This window comes from Crassostrea angulata, chromosome 1 (assembly GCF_025612915.1).
Source record: "Crassostrea angulata isolate pt1a10 chromosome 1, ASM2561291v2, whole genome shotgun sequence".
Classification (NCBI taxonomy): Eukaryota; Metazoa; Mollusca; class Bivalvia; order Ostreida; family Ostreidae; genus Magallana; species Magallana angulata.
In genome coordinates, this window is record NC_069111.1 from 9,429,516 (window position 1) to 9,452,813 (window position 23,298).

The 23,298-nt window shown below is 35.3% G+C and overlaps 2 protein-coding genes across 2 annotated transcripts; both read left to right on the top strand.

Moving 5' to 3' along the window:
- Positions 1–865: 865 nt before the first annotated feature.
- LOC128158589 (NPC intracellular cholesterol transporter 1-like) lies at positions 866–13,004 on the top strand. The gene is made up of 22 exons (XM_052821503.1): positions 866–1,590; positions 2,651–2,795; positions 3,600–4,596; positions 4,860–4,995; positions 5,332–5,567; positions 6,217–6,317; positions 7,270–7,430; positions 7,521–7,649; positions 8,038–8,220; positions 8,495–8,609; positions 8,698–8,825; positions 9,112–9,249; positions 9,375–9,464; positions 9,765–9,955; positions 10,089–10,210; positions 10,298–10,424; positions 10,513–10,571; positions 10,700–10,847; positions 10,972–11,203; positions 11,375–11,488; positions 11,790–11,952; positions 12,181–13,004. The coding sequence occupies exons 1-22, from the start codon at positions 1,519–1,521 to the stop codon at positions 12,339–12,341; spliced, it is 3,948 nt and encodes a 1,315-aa protein (XP_052677463.1). The 5' UTR covers positions 866–1,518; the 3' UTR covers positions 12,342–13,004.
- Positions 13,005–15,355: 2,351 nt separating this feature from the next.
- Positions 15,356–20,309, top strand: LOC128165599 (cytochrome b-c1 complex subunit 7-like). The gene is made up of 4 exons (XM_052830297.1): positions 15,356–15,489; positions 19,251–19,319; positions 19,616–19,782; positions 20,135–20,309. The coding sequence occupies exons 1-4, from the start codon at positions 15,462–15,464 to the stop codon at positions 20,213–20,215; spliced, it is 345 nt and encodes a 114-aa protein (XP_052686257.1). The 5' UTR covers positions 15,356–15,461; the 3' UTR covers positions 20,216–20,309.
- The last annotated feature ends 2,989 nt before the right edge of the window (positions 20,310–23,298 follow it).

Genomic DNA, 23,298 nt, shown 5'->3' on the forward strand with positions numbered 1-23,298 from the left:
TAAAACTATGACGCTTCGCGTCGGTTGACAATGGTTTTCTCGGGGTGTCAATTTCAACTGTTACCCTCCCAAACAGGCACTATTTATATAATGTAACCCAATTGATTATGGCACACCAAATTCACAAAAATAGTTAAACATAGTTTTAAATTAGGTTTATCGACTGTTAACCATAGTTGACGAACCTCGACCGTAAACTATAGTTAACTATTCGTAAACTATAACTTTCATCTGCAAAACCATATATAACGGTTGTAAATTATAGTTTACGAATGGTTATCTAAGTTTGTATGCAAATAACGTTAACGTTATAGATTTTAGTTTAAACAATATTTATTGATATTTTACAAAAGCATGTAAATGTATTCGGCATAAAGTACAATAAGATTGGGAAACAAGCCAAAAAGCTTACACAAATCCCTCTCTTATAGATTTTACCGATAAATATAGATTTATGTTTGTAAACTATAATTTTACATTCGTGAAGTATATAGTTAAGAGTTGTTTATCATAGTTTAAAAAAAATCCCAACTGTTTGTTTTCAGTGTTAATTATTGTTTAACACTTCTGAAACATAAGTGATCGCGTTGACTATGGTTTACAATTGTGAAATATACATGTATTAACATTCGTAAACTAAAGTATTTTGTTCGTAAAGTTTATAACCGTTGCACCTAGTTCGTCACTGTGAAACTATGATGAGCTCATTGTTGTGAATTTGGCGTGTCATATTAATTGATGAGATTTCCCGCTTCAGAAAAAATTGAAGGAGTCAATTGGAACAGGGAATGTATTCTTCATGAGAACGAGAAAACTCCAGCCAGTTGGCTAGCGATTGGTATTTGTATATATATACACAAATCTGAATATTTTGAGATAACAGAACATCTGCGTCCAAACACGAATCTGTATATCTGTATCCGGGGATTGGATGATTAGCAAATAATAAAGAATACTTGAATTTTACTAAAACTTTAATACAAAGACATCCCACAACAAGCGCCTTATTTAGTTGTTACACATTGAATTATCTGTTCTCTGTTTATTTATTTTTTTACCAATGTTTGAATTAGATATATAAGGTTATCTTAAAAATAGTTCCAGTTTCACGGATTCTTTTCCTTACCGAGCATTCCTTACTCCACTCAAGGAAAATATTGAAAACTCCAAGAGACAGAGCAGGGACAACAACTTTTTTGGATAAAAACTCTATTCCAGAATGTTCCATAAAAGGAAGGGGACATAAAAGGTTGACCCCAAGTTATCTTGCACTCCAAAACAATTCCCCCAACCTACTCCAATGACGACACAAAAACAAACAAGACCGAATAGCCATGTTGCTAGTGGGGGCCCCTTATCGGCTTGAGTCCAACTACCTTCCCTGAAGATCGATCCATTCATGGTATCAGTCCACCGACTGTGTCACCCCATCGTACGATAGTTCCGAGGGACAAAGATCGACTAACAGGTTCTCTTCATGAGCTCACTTTCTGTTCCTGATTTATTGTACCTGCCATCATGATAGACAGAATGAAGGACTGTTTATTTGTAGCGATTTTTATATTGTGTCTGAGAGGCACTTTTACACAGGTAAGGGGCTTCTGTTTGATTGATAAAACACGGAATTCGCGATCGTGACGTACAATGCTAACGGTTGTTATGTACATATTTCATGATTTTTGTGGGTTTATTACACATTTACAGTACTAATTTTGTTCACTTGAATTAAACCTTTGGTTAAAAAAAAACCTTGTGAATTTTCGACGACTAAAATGTCTTATAATTGCCTAATTTGGTCGAGTGTAGTAAAGACTTTGAATATCATACAGAATTTTTTTGTCGGAAATTCTTAGTACATTCACTAAACCTATAATATTTAATAGTCCCCTTCACCCCCACCCCCACCCCCTCCAAAAAGAACTATACACAAAACGAAATTAAATTATTGATGTTATCTTGCGCATATCAATAACCAACTAATTAATTAAGGAACTTTTTAATCATAAGAATGTGCTTTTTTAACGCTTGGAGACTTTTATTTTTAGTAGTTACTTAACTAAACACTTGTCAAGTACAAACGTGAGTTTTGGGTAGAAACATTTCGGTTGAAGTACTGCTACCTACCACGCCAAGAATGTGATAAGTTAGTGCGTCTTAACCCTTTTGAGTTTGACCTACTTCTACGGTCACAAATATCCCGCTGATAAAACTATACTTTTTTTTTATTTTGATTTAAGCTCATTCTTACAGAATGATCTGAACACCAAACAAATAAGGGTAATTTTGCTTTACATACCGCACGACCGGCGAATGAGTAGGAAAATAATTTTAAAGGCATTTGATATATTCCTCCATCCCTCCATGAAATAAAAGCCAGTCATATTTGATAAGATAAAATGAATCTTTTTCAATAAACCTACAGGAAGATTTGATACGTTATCGGCATGACTATTTCTTAAAATAAATACACAATATTTTTACACACAAACAGCTTTGTTTCTTACGTTGTTGGTTTGATGATATTTAACCTTCTCTTTAAAACCAAATCAAAATTCAAAAAGAAAGATACATGTATGTGTAAATATACCTAAACGAGTGTTTTGAATTATGAGTTTATTGCAAAGACTTTTAAATGTGTGTTCTGCTTCAGACTACGGGTCGATGTTCTATGTACGGAGAATGTCAGGAGGGACCCACAGGGAACCTGAACTGTGTGTACGATGGGCCACCCAAACCCATGAATGAGAGCGAGGGCTTGGAAATACTCCGGACCTACTGCCCTAATATAGTCACTAGTGAGTATTACACTAACATAGTCACTAATGAGTATTACACTAACATAGTCACTAGTGAGTATTACACTAATATAGTCACTACTAGTGACTCACTAGTGAGTATTACATTTATAAAGTCAATGGAGATAATTACACTAATATAGTCACTGGAAATTATTACATTTATATAGTCACGTGTAAGCATTACACTTATATAGTCACTAGTGAGTAATACACTAACAAATTCACTAGTGAGTATTACACTAATTTAGTCACTAGTGAGTATTACACTAATAAAGTAACTCGTGAGTATTACACTAATAAAGTAACTAGTGAGTATAGTGACTAATATAGTCACTAGCGAGTACTGCCCTAAAACAGGCAAGCATAGTAACGAGTGAGTACTGTCCCAATTTACTAACAGTCACTAGTGAGCACTGCCCCAATAAAGTCACTAGTAACTATTGTACTAATATAGTAACAAATTCGATTTCAAACAAAATCGATTTTATTCATTGTGAAACTTAATATATACCATCATGAGACTAAATAAGAGGTGATTCGAATACTTTTTAAACATACTTGATTATCATAAAATCAACACAAACTGATAAAGAAAAAATATTTTTCTATCTGGTAAGTATTTCTTAATCTACTTAGTTGCGAAATACATGGCTAAAGTAAGGCGACCAGTTCGGGTAAATGACCGTAAATATGCGGTCATTTCAGACGCGGTAAATGGTCCCGCTATAAAAAGGATCTACAAAAATGTCTTCAATTTAATGGAACTGTCTTCATAAATTGATATTTTGTCTCTCTCTGTAGGTGACCAGCCACTGACTTGCTGCGATCTCGCTCAGTTAAGGTCTTTTAAGAAGAACATGGGCGTACCCCAGCAACTGCTGCTTCGATGTCCGTCGTGTTACTACAACTTCCTCTATCTCTTCTGCTATTTCACCTGTGATCCCATGCAGGCGGATTTCCTCAAAGTGTCGATGAAAATGCCTAACATCGCGAATCCTTCTGATCCTAGAGAAGTCGTCTATTCGGTGGACTACCACGTGAGCGAGACTTATGCCTACGGAATGTACAATTCCTGCAAAGACGTCCAAATGCCAAGCACGAACGCGAAAGCCCTGGATATCATCTGTGGAAAGCCGGCGGCGGACTGTTCCGCCCAGGACTGGTTGAACTACATGGGATCCACTTCCAACGGGCAGACGCCGTTCACCATTAACTACCATATCGACAATACATCCACAGTGGACATCCATCCCATGAATCACAGCGTGACTCCATGTGACCAGAAATACGGAAACCTGTCGGCCTGTAGTTGTCAGGACTGTCAATCCACGTGCGCGCCCCTCCCCCCGCCGCCCTCACCCAGAGAACCGTGTACCGTGCTGGGAATGGACTGCTGGTTCTTTGCCATGCTCATCACTTTCATCGCATTCTGTGTCGTATTCCTCAGTTTTATTATCGTCTCCATGTTTTTCAATCGAAACAGACCGGCAAAAACTGAAAACAAATGGAGTCAAGACAAAAAATATAAAGACAGTTCCTCCCTTGAAGGGAAACATAGAGGCACGGTCTTACAGAGAGGGGGGTTATGGATAGAAACGTCTCTGGAGATGGTTTTCCGACGATGGGGAACGTTTTGCGCCAAAAACCCCGTTAAGATTATCGTAGCCGGCCTCGTTTTGGGTGCCGTCTTCTCTGTTGGCATAGTGATGTTCGAAGTGACTACCAGTCCCGTCAAACTCTGGTCAGCCGAGAATAGCAGAGCCAGGCAGGAGAAAAATTACTTCGACTCTCATTTTGGGTAATACATGTTCATTATTCAAGAAGCTTTAACGATTTGCATTTCTTTGAAATACGACACATCGCGAAATAAGTCCTTTTGAACTGCGCATTGATCTTATATCTTATTAATCTTCAACCACAAGCATAATTAAAAAATAATTATACATATGGAATTAATATTCTTCGAGAGAAAAGCTCAATTTATTCAATAACTCGGTTAAAAGGGATAAAAAATAAGGAAAGCTACACAATACACCCAAATTTATTTATGACCTTTTCCAGACCTTTCTACCGAACCCAGCAGTTGATAATCACAAGACCAGAAAATGCCTCTGGGGTGCGGCACGAGGTCCCCGGTATCAACTACGGCATCTATCGGAACTATACCTCCATATTCGACAAATCTTTCCTGCACAAAGTGAGTTTGTTTTTGCATGGGTTGGTGGGGATATTTTTATGATTGTGTTTTTTATAGTAATTTTTAATATAAAGTTAAATATTATTACTAATTTGTCGTGTAATAATTCTTAACTTTATTTTGAAAATTAGTAATGGACAGTAAAAGAAAAACCTATTGTTTTAAATGTCCTTTAAGACATACATGTACATGTATATCATGATTATCTGAAATAAATTTTGTAGCAATATTGCAAAATATATTATTCTTGATATACATGTACAATGTATATTATTAATTTCGATGTGTCATAAAAGACGTAACCTCGGTTATTTACCTTAGATTTCTTATTAACAGGTTCTGGATCTACAGCTTACCATACAGAATCTTGAGGCAGACCACAAGGACAGCAAGGTGGCGCTAGAAGACATCTGTTTCCAGCCCCTGGCCCCGGACAACACTGATTGTACCATACAGAGCATACTGGAGTACTGGCAGAATAACCACACACGGCTGGACAAGATTAAGTATGACGACTTTAGCGGGTTTTACGTGGAAGGGGACTACTTGGACCACTTCTCCGACTGTGCCAGGTAACCGTATCAAATCATTTACCGTGGAATCATTAAATTTAGGGGTGGCTCAATCTTCGTGGAATTCGTGGGTACCTCTTAACCACGAATTAACATATTCCATGTATTAATAAATCAGGGTTATAAAGTTAGATTTCCTTTTGTAGCGATGAAAAAATACAAGAAATTACGTCCCCACAAACATATAAAATTTTGGCAAACCACGAAAATTAGCCCTTGCGAATTTTAATGATTCCATCGTACTTTAATTTTTATATAAGAAAAGCAGTCGTTAAGAGTTAGTTTTGGGGAATAATTTTGATAACCACGCAAATTTTTATTTTTTAACCAACACTGTAGCACTTATCTGGAAACAAATTTTAAACGTTGCAATGTTTAACAATTGAATAATAAATAGCGGGGTTTTTGAAAGATCTCTATTACTTTATTCGATGTCTTGTTCAAGTAGATTGAAGCATGGAATTATTTTTTTAAAACAATATGATAAAAAAATTATTTTGAATACGAGTCAATTTAGTGTAATTGACTTAGTTGCTACATGTATACGGGGCTTTTATAGAAATTTTTATAAAGACGTCTCATTTAGTTTATTCTTTGATCGACGGATTTTCAAGAACTTGGCATAATGTAAGTGTCTTTACCTGTATAGGGCCCCTGCCTCGGTCTCTGACCAGCATCACATGGACCTGTCATGTCTGGGGGCCAGTGGTCAGCCAATCTTCCCCTGGATATCCCTGGGGGGATTCACAGGTAACTTTATTGTTCATAACTTTTATTGTTATACTTTCATGTTAAATACTGAAATCTGATTGGTTAAGACGCAGTTAATAATATCTACTATTACCCTCAGCGTTAGCAACGCACTTGGCAACGGGTAACATTAAAAAATGTTACATGCGCGAAAATTATGCGCGTACGGTTCGCTGTAGAATTCACGTTATTCCTATATAAAAGCAGTAAAATTTTCTTAAAAATTTTAAAAAAGACATTCAGTATAACAAAATAAATAGTGCCTGTTTGGGAGGATAACAGTTGAAATTGACACCCCTCGAAAACCATTGTCAACCTCCGCTTCGCGTCGGTTGACAATGGTTTTCTCGGGGTGTCAATTTCAACTGTTACCCTCCCAAACAGGCACTATTTATATAAGGTCAGACGATACGTTCCTCGAGCATCTTTTTTGTATCTCCTTGTAATAAAGAGTTCCAATAAAAATATTATTTTTAAAATTAATGATTTTAAAATGATTAAAATTTACTTGTATATGGATATATGCATGGATGGCTGAGTGGTTAGAGCTGTGGCCGTTCTCTGACATGAGCGTAGGTTCTAGAGGTTGTGAGTTCAATGCCCGGCTCAACATAGTGAATTTCGCCGTGCTGTACTATTTGTTTATTTTTATATCAGCAATTCAAATGTATTTTCAAGAAGATTATATAGGAAATTGCATTCTCTACTATTTTGCAGAAATGCCTGGTAAGGTATCCTAATTTTTTGCAAGAAATTAAGCTTGTTAGAGTAGTAGTAAACCATTAACAAATTCCTGGAAAATGTTATATAAAATTGAGGAACGTGTCGTCAGACCTCAAGTTTTATACACTGGTTTCAGCGCTATTCATCCGTGTATAAATGTTGTACTTCGGCCAGACTCTATGCTTGGTTTTCCGGTTTCGCCGCTGATCACTGTCCGTTCTTTCTACAGGAGAGAAGTACAACGAGTCTACAGCTCTCGTCATCACCTTCGTTGTCAACAACCATGTCGACGAAGCCCAGAACGAGAAGGCCCGCGCCTGGGAACTAGAGTTCCTCCGCTTCATGAAGAACTTCTCCGACCCCGACATGATCATAGCTTATTCTGCTGAAGTAAGAATTCACAGACTAGGTGTAACGCCACGTTACGTGATTCTAGTCTTGAATGGTAAATGAATACAATTCTTTTTGTTTTTTCCGCAGCGCTCCATCGAAGACGAGATACAGCGCGAGAGTGCATCTGACGTGTGGACCATCGTAATCAGTTACATCGTCATGTTTGGGTACATCAGTATCACGCTGGGGCAATTCGGGCGCTGCTCACGCTGTGTGGTAGGTACATGTATATCCTAAGCTTAGGCGTCGGAACCGGGGGGCTAAAGGAGCTACTATTTTTCAAATTAAGATATAACCTTAAACAAAAGCTCTTTTCTTTTTTTTTAAATCTAGCCCCCCCTCTCAGTTTGCTTCTGACGCCACTACTGTGTTCAGTTCTGTCAATATTCTCGAATTAATCGAAAAAGACATTGAAATGCACGCGATTTCAGAAAACCTTGCGGAACATCATTTGACCGATCATCTTTGTAATAGACAAAAGGGAAAAATAAAAAAGTAATTTGCGTTCCTTATTAAAATGACAAATTAGCTAATAATGTAGATAGAAGATCATCCTTTAGAATTATCCGAGAAATATCTCCTATACATGTGGTCCTTGTTTCAGGTCTCCTCCAAGACGAGCCTCGGCCTGTGTGGAGTCTGTATCGTGCTGCTGTCCGTCTCCTCGTCCCTGGGTCTCTTCAGCTACTGTGGGATAGCGGCCACTCTCATCATCATTGAGGTCGTACCTTTCCTGGTTCTGGCTGTCGGTGTGGACAACATCTTTATTCTGGTCCAAGCTTTTCAGGTAAAGAAAGAAAACATTCTGAATATGTATGGATTAAAAACAATGGTAATATTCAAATGAGCCATGTATCGATATTGTTGTAAAACATTGTCTTCACCGAACATTGCGAATTGCGAAGAAGCATTCCAAAACACCATTGAATCGAGAAATTTTTTGATATAAAAATTACCCATGTAAAGAGTTTGTCAATCTCAGAATTGAATTGACATTTACTACATATGTTCCAAAGATTTACCTAAATATTCTGACGTGTGGTTTTATTATTTGCACACAGAGGGACGAAGGTCATCCGGATGAGGAATTAGAGGACAGAATCGGGAGACTTCTGGGAAAAGTAGGTCCCAGCATGCTCCTGGCTAGCTGTTCAGAGTCACTGGCATTCTTTCTGGGTGGGTGTCTACTTAACATGACTCTCATTACTTAGAAAGAGTTTAAAGAATAAAGAGATTTTATATGCATGTGGTTTTTTTTCTCCAGGTGCATTGACCGACATGCCTGCTGTTAGAGTGTTCTCCCTTTATTCTGCAATGGCGGTGTTACTGGACTTTTTATTTCAAGTGACGGTTTTTGTTGCAATAATGACTTTAGATGCCAAACGCGAAGAGGTCAGTAAGGAAATTCAATAACTGAATCAATTTTTTCAGCGTTCATTTACTATCACATTTCTCACTCTTTTTCTTGTTCTGAATTGTTATTCCGTAAATTAATACACTGACGCAATGGATTTTTGTTCTATTTTCAAATGAGTGATAAAAAATTGTCCGTATACAAAAAGTTTAATAAGGCATGCTTTGTACTAATTTGGATGTCCGTTTAAACATTTCTGAATGTAAATATGCTATTTGAGCTATTGTGTTTGGTTCAATAACCCTTGTATTTGATTATTTCCAGAGCAACAGACTAGACATTTGCTGTTGTGTAAAACTGGAAAAATCAAAGAAAAATGAAGCCTCGGAGGGAATCCTGTTCAAAATATTTAAGAACTTCTATTCAGAGGCGTTGCTGTCTAAATTTGTTCGACCAGTTGTGGTAAGATTATCAGCTCTTGATCTTCAATACCTATGATATCTTGTTTATCAAACAAATACGTGTAAAAAAAAAATTGAAATTTTTCATTTCAAAAATGTCAATAATAATGTTGTTTTCCTTTTCAGATGGTCTTGTTTGTGGGGTATTTGTGCTTCAGTGCCTCACAGATACATAAGATAGAGATTGGACTGGATCAAAAGCTCTCTATGCCAGATGTAAGTATAGACTAGGATGAAACCAAGTCAACACCTCTATGGCATAGAAACTATAAAATCCACGGCTTTTAACTATTCAAAGAACATTTTTCTGTTGAAATTGGTTTCCACTCTGGGGTTTGATGATTCTCTGATAAAAAATTCATTCTCTGTAGGGTGATAACAGTACTGTGAATCAACTCTTATAGCCAGAACCCCTTGGTCGCGAATATATATCACCGCTGACCAGTCTGTTTAGTAGTGTTAACTTATCAATATGTTTAGGATTAATGTATCTCGTTTCCATATCTCTGTTTACAGGACTCGTACGTACTGAACTACTTCGGTAACCTGAGTGAGTACCTACACGTGGGAGCCCCCGTCTACTTCGTGGTCGAAGATGGACTGGACTACACCACCAAAGTAGGTCAGGATGTGGTGTGTGGGGGGACAGGGTGTCCGGAAGATTCTGTGGTGGGCCAGATCAGCACAGCGGCCAAACAAGCCAATTAGTGAGTACTATATTATACTGTAAATTATGGCGACGTGTAATTAATTTTAAAGGCTGGAGATATCGAATCTGTTCTATATTGCTTGTGTTAGTAAAGAAAACACAATTTACATGATTTTTTTTTCAAACACTAGCACCTACATTGCCCACCCCACGTCTGCCTGGATAGACGACTATTTTGATTGGCTGAGGCCGGGTGGGGACCCCCCGTGTTGTCGCGTTAACAATCAGGCGGGGAACTTCTGCGCAGCCACCGGTAACGTGTTCTAAATTGCTCTGCAATGTCATTGAGAATAATATTTTAGACAAAAGCATTTAAATCCATGTAAATTTCATTGTAAAGTGGTCAATGCCAGCTGTGCCTCGTGTCCTGTTCACAAGACTGCCGACGGCCGGCCTGTCTTACAGGACTTCATGAAGTTCCTTCCCTGGTACCTTAAGGACAATCCGGGAATCAAATGTGCCAAAGGGTAAACATTTGTAACAAAATTAAAAGAAAAAAATAATGTTGTATTTTTATACTGATCTGTACATGCATTGTACCTTTTGGAATTTTAGAGGTCATGCAGCATACGGAAGCGCTGTTAACCTAAAAAACAACAACAAAGCTGTGGGAGGTAAGCATTGGACTCAGGAAGATAGTTGATACTAGTAGTGTCTTTCTGTTAATACTTTCAAGATTGTTGGTCCTTTCGTGATGAAAGAAAACTTAATGAAATTTTTTTTCTCTCTATCCATTCTCCAGCCACGTATTTTATGACATACCACTCCATAATGAAGGACAATAAGGATTACATCACGGGACTGAAGGAAGCCAGGAAGGTGGCAGCCAACATGACCAACATGTTAAGATTGAAGACCGGCGGAAACTCCACCAAAGTGTTCCCTTACAGGTAAATATCGCAACGCATTTTTCTGTCATGCAAAATGGAAAACGCGACGCGTGCATACATGTTAGTGTTTGTTTTAATGTTTATGATAAAGAAATAACTAGTATTTTCTTCTTTGACGTTACAGTGTGTTCTATGTGTTCTATGAACAATACCTCACCATTGTGGAAGATACTATAAAAAACTTGAGCATATGCATCGCCGCCATATTTGTTGTGACGTTTGTACTCTTGGGATTTGACATCATTTCCGCTTTCCTGGTGGTGCTCACAATAACTATGATCGTGATAGACATTTTAGGATTCATGGCTTTGTGGGATATTTCTATCAACGCGGTCACCCTAGTCAATCTTGTGATGGTTAGTCAGCCACTATATTCCTTTCCTTACTCAAAGGAAAAACCTTTTGTTTCTCAAAAGTCCAGAGAATCAGAGTCCTTAATTAATCAAATACTCAATTTCTAAGAAAAGTACTTTTTGTTAAAAACACCGATTGATTAAACATATATGTGTTTCTTTGTTTATCTGTAGGCTGTAGGAATATCCGTAGAATTTTGCGCACACATCACGCGGGCCTTTGCTGTCAGCCATCAAACTACAAGAGTCAAGAGAGCAAAGGACGCCGTAGCTCATATGGGGAGCTCAGTATGTTACTATATATATATATATAAATATATATATATATATATATATATATATATATATATATATATATATATATATATATATATATATATATATATATATATATATATATATATATTAAATCACGTGAACAAAAGACCCAATCACATGTAAAATGTTCTTGCATTAGACGTAACACACTCTACCAACCAATCGAAAAATTTCCCTCGCAGTACTGATGATATTCGATACTAAGTGCTCGCAATAAATTTTGTTTCATTCAAAATAAAGTAGTAATGTTTTTCTACCTGTTTTCATCTAGGTGTTGAGTGGCATCACGTTGACAAAGTTAGGAGGAATCATCGTCCTGGCCTTTGCCAAGTCCCAGCTGTTCCAGGTCTTCTACTTCCGGATGTACCTGGCCATAGTTGTGTACGGGGCCACCCACGGGTTGATTTTTCTACCAGTTCTATTAAGTTATATTGGTAAGCTTTCAAATGTTCTCTCTCACATCTATGTTACTGCGATATCCATATGTTTAAATTATTCATGTATGATACCGTGTAGATAGAATCCTTGTAACACCAGGTTGCGCTTCTAGTCAAGAATTAAGGTTCCTTGTTAAATTCCAGTAAACGACGTAAAAAAGAGGGAAAGGGAAAACATCTTAATACTACAGTTATATTAAATATTATTATTCTGTTTTTTTCTAGGTCCCCCAGTGAACAAAGTGAAACTAGACTTTATAGAATCCTCAGAAGAAGGAAACGTCCATGAACAGCGTCCCCACTCAAACGGACGCACAAATTTTGCATTCACTGATATTGACATAAAATGCACCAATTTTAAACAGTTAGACAATTCTCATCTGTGATAATCAAACTCACATCCTACAACGAATCGCCTGAAAATTGCTAGATCAGCGAAATGAACAGTAATGCTTTCTCCCACCTCTGAACTTGTGCATGAAACGACGATTTTGACCGTCATGATTAACTTGGTGCAATGTTACCCACACTGATGCAGATATTGATGGCCGCTGTGCATGGCTATACCCTGTCCATTTGCCGCTTGTTAAACCTCAAACAATGCATAATACGGTAATTAAAGCGCATACAGAAGGTCATTGAAGTCATACAGACTGTATGCCTTTATACTAGTATATGAAATTTTTTTGTCCGTATGTCTCTGTGTGTGTGTTTATTTATTGCATGTGAGTATTTTGCGTATTTCGTATGCTAAAGTTTCCCCTATTTTATGAGTGGTTGATCAAGTTATGACATCTTTGATGTAAAGTTTACTCTATATCAGATGACATGTAACGTTAAATTGATGAAAAAGCGTTATGTTGAATAAATGAATAAATTAAAGAAATGTAAGGTTGTTCTGATTAAAAGAATAGTTTGTGATATTGTTTATTTTTTGTCTCAAATTACTGGTCGAATTCTGAAGTTCGTTGTTGTTATAAGCATTCATATTGCTTTCATTTGTTACACTGTATAAATAAATGTTTCAATGAAATAAAATTGAAATTGAATATTTTGGTTATTTTAAAGGTGTTGTTTATTATGAACATAAGCATCTTGTTCTGAACTTTCATCTGCCTGTCTGTCTGTCTGTCCATCTGTCTGTCGAATATTTAACTATAGACCCGTTCAACAAACACTACACTACACTATACGCCATCTGTCTATCAAATAGTTAACTATAAAACGTTCATCAAACACTACACTACACTATACGCCATCTGTCTATCAAATAGTTAACTATAAACTGTCAACAAACACTTCAAACAATATACGCCATCTGTCTATCAAATAGTTAACTATAAACTGTCAACAAACACTACACTACACTATACGCCATCTGTCTATCAAATAGTTAACTATAAACTGTCAACAAACACTTCAAACACTATACGCCATCTGTCTATCAAATAGTTAACTATAAAACGTTCAACAAACTCTACACTACACTATACGCCATCTGTCTATCAAATAATTAACTATAAAACGTTCATCAAACACTACACTACACTATACGCCATCTGTCTATCAAATAGTTAACTATAAACTGTCAACAAACACTTCAAACACTATACGCCATCTGTCTATCAAATAGTTAACTATAAACTGTCAACAAACTCTACACTACACTATACGCCATCTGTCTATCAAATAGTTAACTATAAACTGTCAACAAACACTACACTACACTATACGCCATCTGTCTATCAAATAGTTAACTATAAAACGTTCAACAAACTCTACACTACAGTCCATTTGTCTGTGTAATAGCGTCCTAACACTTGCATGGAAAAGCTACTTAAGGGGGATGTGCGGCCTTTCGTACTTTTGAGGATAAGAATGTAAACATATCTTGAACTGGCTTGTTTCTGCCCGAAACTGGCCAAAAATGTTGCCAAAAAATATAAAAGCAATAAATATGAAGTCCTACATGTTATTTTGCTTGAAAAGTATGCATACATGAACAGGACAATGACTTTTTAATATGGTGATGTGGTCATCTCTAGTTTATGAGATATGGGACCAAAAATAATATTCACTTTATTCATTATAATTGGATTTAAAATATCGGTCTCTATAACATCGGAAACAAAATTTTTCTAAAACAGAAGTTTAGCCTGGATAAAAATTTGCACAAACATACAGACGGACATAGATTTATCAAAAAATTCTAAAACTTCAACACAGTTTTCACTTGCAAATTATGAATCAACACAGAATTATGCTTATAAGTGTATATCTTGTAAAACCAAGTACTTTTTTTCAATTGAATTAACTACATATTGTAAATCCAGTACTATTATTAATTCCATTAAACACATGTCCAATGTTTAATATTTTCTATAAAAAATAATAAATCGGTAAAACGAAACATAACCTGTACAGATGAATGCAAATATAACCTAAGAGTGAAGAAACATTGATTTTAATTCTTACTGGGTTTCCATATATATATATATATATATATATATATATATATATATATATATATATATATATATATATATATATATATATATATATATATATATATAATAAAAAACTTTTAAAACACTGTTTCAAAATATTTCGACCGATATATATATATAAAATCTGAACCAAAATCGTGAGGGGGAAACCCTACTATGGAAAAAAGCTACAATATACATGTAGTAGCTTTTCCTCCGTGGGAAAGGCTATTATATAGTAGGTTTTCCGGGGGAAAACTACCATGGGGAAAACTGATATTCAACACCGGTCCTGGTCCTGAAGGATATCTAGGCCAAATACCATGCAGAAATATACCAATTTACTGAGAAAATACTGTTTCAGTCAACTTTGAAGATTAATAAAAAAAATTGCAAGAGCAATATGTTATAGGTTCAAAATGCAAATTCGAAAATTTTAGAAATATATATGTACGATAGGAAATGACAAAAAACTGATATCAAAAGTGATATTTTTCTGGGAAATCCATCTCCCCTATAGGTCAATTCTTTTGTTATTTGCAATAGATCCTTACTCTTAGGATATCTGACGGATATATAATTTGTTGACCGTGTAAATAAAGCTTGCATTATGAAACTTCTAAGGAGAGTTTTTCGAGTTTTGAGCTAATGAACGTCCTTTTATATATTTTTGTTAACAATAAAGAATTTAATCGATATTTAATCATGAAATATAAATATAAAGGTCATTTCGGTAATTCGGGTAACCCCCCCCCCCCAAAAAAAAAAAAGAAGAAAGAAAAGAAATAGTTTTAATGTCAGGTGCCTTCCCCATTCTAAAATTATCTTTTTAAAAATTGCATACCTACAGTATAATAAGGGATAAAATATGTATATAGTATAATACGCTGATTTAGCGCTTGGTGTAGCTCAGAATTATCAATCGGGATCGAGGTTCCAGTCGATTTCACTTCCGTTTGTGTCGAAGGACATTTTGTCCGTCTGTGTTTTCTGTGCCCTTCCAGTTTTACCACTTTGAAAATGGCGTCTCAAGCTCAGCGTTTCAAATGTAAGACTAATGTTACTGTTCGGAAACTATTTTGTTTATGTATTCAAGTCTATGTTATTCAGAGTACTCCATCTAGACGATCTCGAATTTCCTCAAAATGTATACCCTCTCCGACCGCTCTCCGACCATATTCAGCAGTTTTGTTATTCCAGATCTTGGAACAGTCGTTAATGCATCTGTTTTGTAAATTTTGTCTGCATTTGGTTGCTCATAGAGGATTTGGCATGGTCTTTATGTTACATAGTTCTGATGAACCATTTACAAAAATGACAATGTTGCATAACTGAACTCTTACAGTAATCTGATTCAAGGTTAGCTTTAAAAAAAACAACTAAGAAAGTCAGTCAGTGGGATATGAGTTTTTAGGTAAAAAGCAAACGCATAAGCTATTGAAATACAATAAATATAGTCTCCAGAGCCAGGGTTTGACACTAAGGCACGTCCGACCGACATTGTCTAGTAAACGATAGGTCCGGTCGGGTTAAATGTCTGTGTACTAGCCCGACTGGTCATGTGAAAAAAAAGTGTGCACATACTTTTTCTCTAATATTCATATCAATAGAAGTAAAAGCACTTTTTCCTAACAGGCGTAAATTCTACAAACCGTAATTTAAGTACAACCCAAGGACTAACCTATAGGATGAAGTGGGGTGAATACTCTCTTTTTGATCGGTAACTTGGCCGGAATTTCCTATGAACGAAAAACCCAAGTCGCCCTGTACACGGAGTTCATATAATCGTGTAATTTAACCCCAAGGGCAATAAAATGATAATTTTTTAATTCTAAAGACGTCTTCACAAACTCAGTTAATGTCTCTTGTGATTAATTAATCTAGACTGTCTTATCTGTAGGGGTTATAAATACGGGTGATGCAACCACAAGCTGTACAAAACGATGTTTATTACTTTAAGGCCGGTGTTGATATAACAGTGAATTTGTTGGTAACTTGCAATTAGCTAATAACACTGCTAAAAAAATCATAAACCCTTTGTTATAATATCTTTTTACAAAATCTAAATCCTCAACATAATGGTTGGGTTGGACTTCCATGTTTCTCTGTTAAGGAGAAGTAAAGTCTCCCTAAAGTTTTGCTGGTCCCTGGTCAACCATTGAATACTTGTATCATTATTAGTACAGTTTGAATAAAATTAAATCTTTAATAGTGTTTGAATGATTCATTATTGGTAAAGATAAACCAATACAATTAAACAGAAATAGGTATTTAATATTTTATGTTTGTCATTTTTAACTTTTAGTTTATTTTTGTCAAAATTGGTCAGGGCTAGTAGTAAAAGAGTCAGGGCTAGTGAAAAATTGCTAAGGTAGCCCGACTGGTCTAGTTATTAAAAAACTTAATGTCAAACCTTGAGAGCAACTAGGGTATGCTAGCGATCATTAACAGGTCCAGTACAACCACTAGATTTAGCTACGTAGCTTCCTTTACCTACAAAGCTTTCTTTACCTATAACCAGAAACATAAATAACAGAGATTGGCAACTCCGCCATTAGCGTGTTTTGTTGTTGAAAAATGGTACGGAACCAACCTTACTTTGAGAACTACATATCAGTGAACTGAGATAATGATCTTAAACCAAAATTATATTCTTTTAATGAAAAGTGTGCATAGGTTTTAGACATTTTTGAAACAAAATATTGAAATATAAGATTAATATATAGAAAATGTATTGGCCAGCTATAAAACCTCGGTGAAATCTCGGGACGACGGGTAGCCAACTGCCTCCTAAAACTCCTCTTTTAATATTGTTTATATGACATAAACTCATGAAAATATAATATTTTGAATGTTTTGTTAATAAGTTTTAGCTGTTTATATTTCGATATAATTGTTTATTAGAAAGATATACCTATTTAAACTAGGAACACTTTACAATAGGGACCTCAGATTTCGCGAGATTTCGATCAGCTACCAATCTCTGTTATTTGTGTCTCTGCTATAACTGAAGTAGGTTTATTTAGCTTCCTTTATGCACTTTTGCATTTCATGTAAAACACAAAAAGTCGCAAGGAACTGTCAACCTATATTTGTACTGTGTAGTTTTATAAAAGTAGCTTAGAGCAAAAATAGTAAAAAATTGCTGCTTTTGAGTAGTTTTGATGTAAACATGTATTTCTATTGCTTGAGTAACTGTATGACACCTTGAGTTCAATGATAAGTGTGATAACTTCACATTGTGTTGAATTATTACCAATCAATCATAATGTTAACCTTACTTAACTAGAACTGTTCTTCCTTGTTATTCCATTTAATAAGTAGCTGTTTGGAAACACATAAACAGTTATACATAGCCCCATAACTTTTAGAACTTTGACTGCATTTGTGCGAAAAGGGCAGCATTTTTAAGAGTGGTTTTTTTTATGGGTCACTAAAGATGCTGTCATGTATCAGTATCGTGACTTTGCATTAATTTCCCTCTGAATCCCATGATTCCCTACCAGTGTATTCTCTCTTATCTGGATAGGAGAGATCTATATGCAGACTGTACCTTTGCTACAGCCAATATCCATGGTTAGTTGTGAGACAGAGGATGGACAGTTTGACCCTGAAACTGACCAGTTTCATAACTTATTTGAATTTCTCAAACAGGGACTGTCTATTTTCTTCTCAGAATTCCAATCTACGCAAGTGCATTTGAAGTTTTATCCTGACGTAATTAGGCAGCATGCAGGCAAACTTAATGCATAGTGGATAGTGTAGTTTTTAAATAATTGTTCCTTTTAATAGTATCAATTTATATGTTAAGGATTTATTAATAGTTAAGTCTCTTGTATGTTACACAAGACTTTATTTAACAGGTTGGAACCAATGGCCCAAATGGGTTATAATAGCCCATTTGAGATATGATATCCCAAATAGGATTGCAAATTTTCCCTGAAAACTTATGGTTTGTAAAATTGACCCCCAAAGAGTTTTGGTCTAACTTTTGGATATACTATTAAAATTTTTGAAAATTTTATGTATATACTGGTATTCTAATGCAGATTAACCATATTTTTTGCAAGTAAAATACATTGCATCTCTGTTTTTTGCATTCCAAATTAACATCCCATTTGGAATATTATATTATGTAAATGTAGTTATTATAGTGAATTGAAAAAAAATGATTTTTCAGTTGAAAAATTGATGATTTTTCATGTAGGGAAAATTGACAAGTGATTTAGATGATTCAATAAAATTATTTTACATGTAGCTCCAATTTAACCAGCATGCTTTATTAAAATTAATGTTTATATTTTGACTCAGATTTTGATGTTCTTACTGAACACTGAAAAGATCATGAAATATTTTGTGATAAAATAGAAAGGGTTTAGTCATTTGCCTCATTTATGATATGAATTTTGACAAGTTGAAATTTGGACGAGAAGAATAAAATAGTCAGTATAGTCAACATTACCACAAATTTTCATGAGAATTGGTCTGTAAAGTTTGATAATTTATATAAATTAAGGCTAGCATTGATCACCCAGTTTACTATGCGCATGAAATGTGAAAAATTTTATGCAAGAAAGACATACCATCTTCTCTAGTCAAGGGTTTTTGGTCCACTTTGCTCGCCATAATGGGGAGCAAAGTGAACCGAAAAACCCATGGCTAGCGAAGATGAAGACGTACATGCTTATTCAATTTTTAAGAAAATAAGTAGAATTAAAATTACTGTCAGTGATTGTGGTATGACTTTTGTAGAGCCATGTAGTATTAGATGCTTGGTGTTGACATTCATTATGTTGTGTCTATTTATAGATGTAAACAGGGGTCTTTCATACAATCTGCAAAGATGGATGTACTACAAATCTTTTTTTCCATCTCTTGGTGAGTGTTGTTTATTATTCATGTGTCTTGTTAAGAATTAAGGAAAATATATTGGTACTTAATATGTACACATACTAAAACAGCATTTAAAAACCCCTTCTCACTGCTGATCTAATTAAGTGAAAAATCCAGTCATCAGAAAATCTGGTTTCACTTGTGAATAACACATACAAAGCTTTGCAACTATTTTTTTGCAAGAAATGAAAATGGAATGAAATGGTTTGAAAAAATGAAAATAGAATAAAATGACATCCAAAATTAGATGATGAACAATGATTTGTGATTGTATGAGTCAGGTCTTTGGAGAGATGACATGAGAAGAGAGACCCCCATTCTCAAAGAGGCTCTTAAAAGAATATCTCGGCAAGATCTGGAAGCCAGAAACTTTCGCATCGCCAGGGCAACCGTCTTGTACAATGCTAAGATTGAGCTCCCCAGAGAGCAGTGGACAGAATTGGATGATGTAAGTGTCATGTGACTGTAGACTATTTAATATATCTCTCGATATTGCTTAAAAAAATGAAATTTGTTAGGTTTATGGATTTTTTTCTTCAGAAAAAAATTTCTATTGATTTACTGAATTTTGTGTTTATATCACCTTTTGTTATTTTTTTCTGTTAGAAAAAAAGATTTTTCCTGGTTTTAAATTGAATTTATCAAGGCTGCTCACAGGATTGAATCGGGTTTATTTCAAATTGAGTCACCGAGTCTGAGTGTAAAATAAGACAAATATTCTCTTTTTACAGTACTGTATTTCTTTTGATGACTGTATTGTTCTTTATTAAAGGTAATTTTTGGCCTGTTTTTATTTGTAGGACAAATTATACCTGACACCACACGTTGAGGCTATCAAAAAGGAGCTTAAAGAAAGGAAGGATTTTGAGAAGTCAAAGTAAAGTGATATCGGAACATTCGTGAGAAAAGACTGTGAAATTGAGATAAATTATATTGCAAACAATTGTATAGTTGTGATAAAGGATTTACAAAATATATCAGGCTCTTTGTATTCATTTAAGGACACACACGACGTTCTTCAGTTTTGGATAAGTTTTCTTGATAGGTTATTTCTCCTTTATTTGCAACCTGTTCATGCCCAAAAATTCAGGATGCACTACCAGGCTATTCTTTGGCCGGGTTAAAATATTTTAAATTTTTTTTGTATAAGCATGCAATTTAATGCTTATTAATAAAGTCATCGTATATATTTCATTTGAAACTATGTATCCCCCCCCTAAAAAATATCATATAACATGAAAATATAATGTTGGAGTGTAGTTGTGGAATTCCTCACATTTTGGGGATGTTGAGGGCTTTATATAGATAAAAATGGGAAATTTTCCCCTATATTTTTGAATTGGTGATATTCATGTTTGTACTGTGCAAGTATCTCATTTTGCTCTCACATTTATTAATTATCAAAACTGTCACAACTGTCAATGTGCTACTGAAAAGGGAGCTTCATTTAGCTATGTCGGTGCTTAATCATCAGTGACAAGATAGTAACACACAGATATTTGAAGAGTGTGGGTTCAAACCTCCATTTTGAAAGATTTGAACAAACTTCTACTTTTTTTAGCTCACCTGAGCTGAAAGCTCAAGTGAGCTATTCTGATCACATTTTGTCCGTCGTCCGTCTGTCCGTCCGTCTGTCTGTCCGTCTGTCCGTCTGTAAACTTTTTACATTTTGAACTTCTTCTCTAAAACCGCTTATCCAGTTTCAACCAAATTTGGCACAAAGCATCCTTATGGGAGGGCGAATATAAATTGCAGAAATAAAAGTCCGATCTGTATTCAAAGCGGAGAAAACCTTGAAACTGTAGAAAAAGGGGGGTGCATTTTTAAAAATCTTCTTCTCAAGAACTACCGAGTTAATCTTAACGTAATTTAGCATAAATCATCCTTAGGGAAAGGAAAATATAAATTGCAAAAATTATAGGCGATTTCTGTTCCAAATTTGAGATAATTGCGAAAATACTTATAAAGAATGGCTCGTTATTCCATATATCGTAGACTGGCAATTCATTGCGATAGACTGGTCTTATGACAGGCATCGCCAGTCTACCGCATCTCGAAAACGAGGTTCTTTGTTTGAAGCTGGCAGTTTGTTGTGCAACAGTTCACGTGCGAATATAATCTATGAAACATGGAAATAACCTTGGTGCCGATTATTGTGAAGTAAATTGAGGTTAAATATTTCAACGCGTTGTCATTTTCACTTGTGATGTTGGTTTTAGTTTGTTTTCATTTTTTCGTTTCATTTTGCTTTTTAACTTGGGAAACAATCGCCTTGTGTTGTATTTGGAACATAGACTTCGGTAAATGTTTTCCTGCGAAAATGATTAAATCTGATGCATTAACAACGTACTAAAGTGCATTTCCCTCTGTTTTTATTGTTTATTGATTAATTTTCTAATTGTTCCAACAAGGATCAAACAAGTGTGTTGGTGTTAGCTTGTTCGGATTTTCGTTTCGTTTTCATTATTTACGCTTTTAAACCTGGAAACTATCGTCTTCAGGTATTTCGTGATTTTTACGTATCAATTCAAACAGATACTTCGGTAAATCAAACAGTTAACTGTTTACCTGCGCAAATTAAGCAAAATCTGATGTAGGGGTACTGAAATACAATTCCTTCTATCGGTAATTCGGCATTTTCTTTTGATATCGCTGACGGAAATATGTAGGTATATACATGTATATATATATGATTCATTTCGAAAAAATAAATTGTGTTCTTTATTTGTTATAGTGCATGTTTCTTGTGTTTAATTGTTTACAATTTCTATTTACTAACCATATTTGAGTGTTAAGCTTCGAATTATAAGCAAGATACAAAGATTTGCTAACAATTCTATGTTTGTACACAGATCTTAAAAACTAAAGATTAAAAAAGTAAAAAAATTGTCAATATTTATTAAGAAAATGTTCAAAGTTTGTTCTTCCAGAAACCAACTTTAACAACTTATTGTATTGTAAACTTAATCTTTTTAGCTCACCTGAGGGTGGGGCCACAGGGGGGGGGGGAAGTTTTACATAGGAATATATACAGTATATCTTTAAAAATCTTCTTCTCAGAAACTAATCAGCCAGGAAAGCTGACACTTGTGTGGATGCATCCTCAGGTAGTGTAGATTCATAGTTATGAAAATCATGACCCCCTGGGGTAGGGTGGGGCCACAATGGGGGATCGAAGTTTAACATAGGAATATATACAGTATATCTTTAAAAATCTTCTTCTCAGAAACTAATCAGCCGGCAAAGCTGACACTTGTGTGGATGCATCCTCAGGTAGTGTAAATTCAAAGTTGTGAAAATCATTACCCCCGGGGGTAGGGTGGGGCCACAATGGGGGATCGAAGTTTAACATATGATTATATAGAGTAAATCTTTAAAAATCTTCTTCTCAGAAACTAATTAGCCAGGAAAGCTGGCACTTGTGTGGAAGCATCCTCAAGTAGTGTAGATTCAAATTTGTGAAAATCATGACCCCTGGGGATAGGTTTGGGCCACAATGGGAGGTCGATATTTTACATAGGAATAAACAGAGTAAATATTTAAAAAAAACCTTCTTCTCAAAAACTAATCAGCCAGGAAAGCTGAAACTTGTGTGAAAGCATCCTCAGGTTGTGTAGATTCAAGGTTGTGAAAATCATGATCCTCAGGGGTAGGGTGGGGCCACAATGGGGGGTCAAAGTTTAACAAAGGAATATATAGGGTAAATCTTTAAAAATCTTCTCAGAAACTAATCAGCCAGATGATTCTTTATAATTATTAAGACTTTGGCCCCAGGACAATTCTTTGGCCTCACGAGAAGGTTCAGAGTTTGATGTACGTTTATATCCGATGTATAAACTATTGTTAAGGATCTTTTTGAGAACTGCAATACTCAACATATGACATGACTATAAAATCATCCTGTCAGAAAGGGGACTAATGATTATAAACATGAGAATATCCAGGGGAAAATGGATTTTATTTA

Coding starts and splice junctions, on each gene's coding strand:
- LOC128165599 (XM_052830297.1), top strand. CDS start 15,462: ATGGCGTCTCAAGCTCAGCGTTTCAAAT. Junction 15,490..19,250: donor TCAAGCTCAGCGTTTCAAAT/GTAAGACTAATG, acceptor GTCTATTTATAG/ATGTAAACAGGGGTCTTTCA. Junction 19,783..20,134: donor AGTGGACAGAATTGGATGAT/GTAAGTGTCATG, acceptor TTTTATTTGTAG/GACAAATTATACCTGACACC.
- LOC128158589 (XM_052821503.1), top strand. CDS start 1,519: ATGATAGACAGAATGAAGGACTGTTTATTTGTAGCGATTTTTATATTG. Junction 9,465..9,764: donor AAAAGCTCTCTATGCCAGAT/GTAAGTATAGAC, acceptor CTCTGTTTACAG/GACTCGTACGTACTGAACTA. Junction 11,489..11,789: donor TAGCTCATATGGGGAGCTCA/GTATGTTACTAT, acceptor GTTTTCATCTAG/GTGTTGAGTGGCATCACGTT.